Source organism: Dendropsophus ebraccatus, chromosome 3, assembly GCF_027789765.1.
Source record: "Dendropsophus ebraccatus isolate aDenEbr1 chromosome 3, aDenEbr1.pat, whole genome shotgun sequence".
In the NCBI taxonomy this organism is placed as follows: domain Eukaryota; kingdom Metazoa; phylum Chordata; class Amphibia; order Anura; family Hylidae; genus Dendropsophus; species Dendropsophus ebraccatus.
The window spans coordinates 6685656-6690623 of NC_091456.1; the positions used below are offsets into that span (position 1 = coordinate 6685656).

A 4968-nucleotide genomic window follows, 5' to 3' on the forward strand; every position below is an offset into this window, starting at 1 on the left:
TCATTTTCTAAAGAGTCTGTGAGGAATGAGCCAGTCTCACTTTACACCTTGTTTGATAAATCTCCCCCATAATCTATAATTCCGGGTATAGATGAGCGAAGCAGACGGAAATTTGTTTTGTGAGCTTCGCAAATTTTTGGTCAAACTCGTTAAGATTCACAAATCAAATCTTAATAAATTTCAATAAAGCAGCCAAAACTATAGTTGCTACAATACTGGGACTATTACAGAAGAGAATTAGTTGAATATGTTGTTTTAAAAGTCTAAAAAAAAATATAGGAAAATCACAATTAAAAAAAATGTCAGTCATCCAGTCACTCATCCAATTTCCACCATTCCTCTCCTCCCTGTCCCTATACTGCTGTTAGTTTCTCCTCTGCTCTCTTCTCCTCTGTCCCTATATCCTCTTCTCCTCTTCTTTCTTCTCCTCTCTGTCCCTGTATCGCTCTGTTAGTCTCTCCTCTCTTCTCCTCTGCTCTCTTCTCCTTTATGTCCTTATATCGCTCTGTAAGTATCTCCTCTGCTCTCTTCTCCTCTCCTTTCCTCTCTTCTCTGTCCCTATATTGCTCTGCTAGTCTCTCCTCTCCTTTCCTGTCCCTATATCGCTGTTAGTCTCTCCCTGCGCTCTTCTCCTCTATGTCCATATATCGCTCTGTTAGTTTCTCCTCTCCTCTCTTCTCCTCTGCTCTCTTCTCCTCTGCTCTCTTCTCCTCTCTGTCCCTATATCGCTCTGTTAGTCTCTCCTCTGCTCTCTTTTTCTCTCCTTTCTTCCCCTCTATGTCCCTATATCGCTCTGTTAGTCTCTTCCTCCTCTGCTGTAACTGCCTGCTGCCATCCGGCTCTCTCCTCCACACACAGCCAACTTGCCGCCTCTTTATATAGAGGGTGAGAGTGAGAGGGGCCTGCAGCTGATTGGACGGGCGCTAGGGATTATGGTTAATCCCTTTCTCCCGCCCAGTGATGCTCCAGACAGCATGTGCAGCCTCCATTTTGTTTTTTTGCGAATTTCCCTAATGAATCGTTGGGAATTTGCTTCGCAGAATGAAGGGAGTTGACATCACAATTCTTGATTTACCAGATTCACTTCACTCATCTCTTGTTCTGGGCCACAACAAAAAGACATTGTAACAGTTCCGCCTCATGCCATGTACTATTTGGATTGCCCACTCAGCCAGTCAGGTGTCCTACCCTAGTCACTGATTGGCTGAGTGGGCAATCCATCAGCCGGGTAAATGAAATTGCAGCTGGAGGAAGTTGGCAAGATCGGGTATCAACGCTATGGAGCCCGGGGATTGGTAAGTATACTTTTTTATTATTCTCCCCCCACTGTCGTCCTGTCACATTTTAGTTTCTCTGGACTTCTCCTTTAAATCGAAATGCCAATTTCCTTGCTCTCTTTGTGAAAAACCATCAGAACTATTTAGGTAACAGACCAGAGAACTTAAATGATACAAAGCTAAAGGGGGTGCATTAAGAAGGAACATTAAACCATCTTAAACGTGTCCAAACATTACCAAACAATTACAGTGAAATGAGCGGCATAGCGGCTCGTCCATTAGCTCCAGGCAATCTGATGCGCTATTTACACTATTTGCTTCCCATACAGATGCGCTCCTCTTAAATAACAAGGGAAGAACAAAGCCGGCCTTAAGGATCCCACAAGAACGCACTGATACAAGTTACTATTAGATGAAACAGCATATTGTACATTTACCACCGAACCCACAGGCATCGCATGCAGAACACGTCAGCTATTCTATAGTCAGGATCTGCATACATCATCCCATCCTCCATAATATTTAAGCAATACAACCGCAGGATACAAACGCCTGTAGAAAAAGAAAATGTCGCCCACAACGCCATGAAAAATACTTCTTCTCATAAACATTTGTGTGTTTTTTTCCCCCAGTTTTTTAAACCTTTGTTCTTCCAATGCTATGGCAGTCTCAGTGCCCGGCCTGGCAGGAACTGAGGACAGGGTGATACCGTCCCTCTCTTACCTGGGTACAAAATGCAAAAAATGAATAAAGTATCATATGGGACCAGCATTATTTTACATATATGGTTCATCGTCAACAGTTTCGTTCCTTGAGTTCCCGTTTCATACAATGGCTTACCTGCACCGTGTATGATGTTTTTGCACTAGAGGATTGGTGGAAGCATGGGTATACCCAAATCCAACCCTAAGGAATCATTTTGAATGAAAATTGTTTGAACAAGTGAAAAGAAACACCAGATTTTTTTTTTTGCAAAATCGGGTTGTAAATAATGAGGCCATTATTTGTCATTAAATGACGGTCATTCATATACTGACTGAGCAAAATACTGTGTGTTAACATAGCCTGATGTGTTATACTTACCTATCTGGTCTCCTGAGAAGAGCCTCTTCCCCAGCACTTGTTGCCCTGTTCTGGGCACTGGGTCTACAGCTGTGGTGCTGAGCCGAGATTCTGGCATTGTCATAGCCACTAGTGATGAGCAAAGATCCCGAGGTTCCGTTTGATCCTGATCAGTTTGTGTTTTCAGAACATTCATGAACAAATAACGAACGTACAATAGAAGAGTACAAAAATGTTCAGAAATGATTGTTATAACCATTCCGACCATAGAACATACCCCTTGGATCTTACACATAATTTATAAGGAAAACCATTTCAATAAACTTTCTTAGGGTGCGTTCACACCTACAGGATCTGCAGCAGATCTGCAGCAGATTTGATGCTGTGTTTAGTTATTTAAATGAAATCTGCTGCAGAAAATCAGCTGCAGATCCTGTAGGTGTGAACGCACCATTAAAGAGTTTGTCTAGCGTGACCTTATCTGGGATATAATATTCAGAGAGGAGGTTAAAATAGAAAGAAGGGGGTTCAAGGGGTTGCCCCACATTAGTACAGATTTATATCATATTCTTTCCTAACAGATAATATACACAGACATAGAGATAAATCAATGGATTCATGCCGACTATGGGGACTGGGTTGTGGTAACCTGTGTGTCCCACACCTATCAATACTGGGATGTCTGGCTGGGAAACTGGAACATTTGGCTGGGATACTGGGACGTCTGACTGGGATACTGGGATGTCTTGCTGGAATACTGGCATGCCTGGCTGAGATACTAGGACATCTGGCTGGGATACTGGAACATCTGACTGGGATACTGGGACGTCTGGCTGGGATACTGGGATGTCTGGATGGGATACTGAGAAGTCTGGCTGAGATACTGGGACGTCTGACTGGGATACTGGGGCGTCTGGCTAAGATACTGACTATAGGGACTGGGTTGTGGTAACCTGTATGTCACACACCTATCAATACTGTACCAGGCTGGGATACTGGAACGTCTGATTGGGATACTGGGACGTCTGGCTGGGATACTGGGATGTGTGGCTGGGATACTGCAATGTGTGGCTGGGATACTGGGACGTCTGTCTGGGATACTGGGGCGTCTGACTGGGATACTGGGACGTCTGTCTGGGATACTGGGACATCCGTCTGGCTGAGATACTGGGATGTCCGTCTGGCTTAAATATTGGGACGTCCGTCTGGCTGAGAAACTGGGACGTCTTGCTGGGATACTGGGGAATCTGGCTGGGATACTAGGGCGTCTGGCTGGGATACTGGGACATCTGACTGGGATACTGGGATGTCAGGCTGGGATACTGGGACATCCGTCTGGCTGGCATCCTGGGAAATCTGGGTGGGATACCGGGACAGTCAGCTGAATTGGATACTGGGAGGTCTGTCTGGGGTACTGTCACACCCGGCTGGATGGGATACTGGGAGGTCTGGCTGGATGGGATACTGGGAGGTCTGGCTGGATGGGATACTGGGAGGTCTGGCTGGATGGGATACTGGGAGGTCTGGCTGGATGGGATACTGGGAGGTCTGGCTGGATGGGATACTGGGAGGTCTGGCTGGATGGGATACTGGGAGGTCTGGCTGGATGGGATACAGGAACGTCTGGCTGGATGGGATACTGGGAGGTCTGGCTGGATGGGATTCTGGGAGGTGTGGCTGGATGGGATACTGGGAGGTCTGGCTGGATGGGATACTGGGAGGTCTGGCTGGATGGGATACTGGGAGGTCTGGCTGGATGGGATTCTGGGAGGTCTGGCTGGATGGGATACTGGGAGGTCTGGCTGGATGGGATACTGGGAGGTCTGGCTGGATGGGATACTGGGAGGTCTGGCTGGATGGGATACAGGAACGTCTGGCTGGATGGGATACTGGGAGGTCTGGCTGGATGGGATTCTGGGAGGTGTGGCTGGATGGGATACTGGGAGGTCTGGCTGGATGGGATACTGGGAGGTCTGGCTGGATGGGATACTGGGAGGTCTGGCTGGATGGGATTCTGGGAGGTCTGGCTGGATGGGATACTGGGAGGTCTGGCTGGATGGGATTCTGGGAGGTCTGGCTGGATGGGATTCTGGGAGGTCTGGCTGGATGGGATACTGGGAGGTCTGGCTGGATGGGATACTGGGAGGTCTGGCTGGATGGGATACAGGGACGTCTGGCTGGCTTGTATGTGCCTTGGCCCATTCCCCATGAATCTCCAGCTCTGTTAGGAGCAGTTCTGGAGTCTCGCTATTTCTTCTGACCTGGAATGACATTCTCCAGACGATGTTATTTTCTCCTGAGATTCCGGAAAGTAAATGGAGGTCGGATTGCTGCAAAATTAGCCTTACAGTTTGTGCATTTAAGTTCCAATAAGTATCTGCATAAGCAGCAGGTGGGATTCATTTACACTATGTTGATATCATTGCTGTATATGTTCACACTATAAATTGGACACTTTACTAGATATTAAAGGGGTACTCTGGCGAAAATCATTTTCTTTCAAATCAACTGGTTTCTGGTTTCAGAAAGCTATATAGATTTGTAATTTACTTCTATTAAAAAAATCTTCAGTCTTCCAGTACTTATTAGCTGCTGTATGTCCTGCAGGAAGTGGTGTATTCTCTCTAGT

At 46.5% G+C, this 4968-nt stretch overlaps 1 protein-coding gene across 1 annotated transcript; it reads right to left on the reverse strand.

Moving 5' to 3' along the window:
* Positions 1 to 3598: 3598 nt before the first annotated feature.
* On the reverse strand, positions 3599 to 4612 carry LOC138786398 (uncharacterized). Its single transcript, XM_069963390.1, has one exon. The coding sequence runs from the start codon at positions 4610 to 4612 to the stop codon at positions 3599 to 3601; it is 1014 nt and encodes a 337-aa protein (XP_069819491.1).
* Positions 4613 to 4968: the final 356 nt, after the last annotated feature.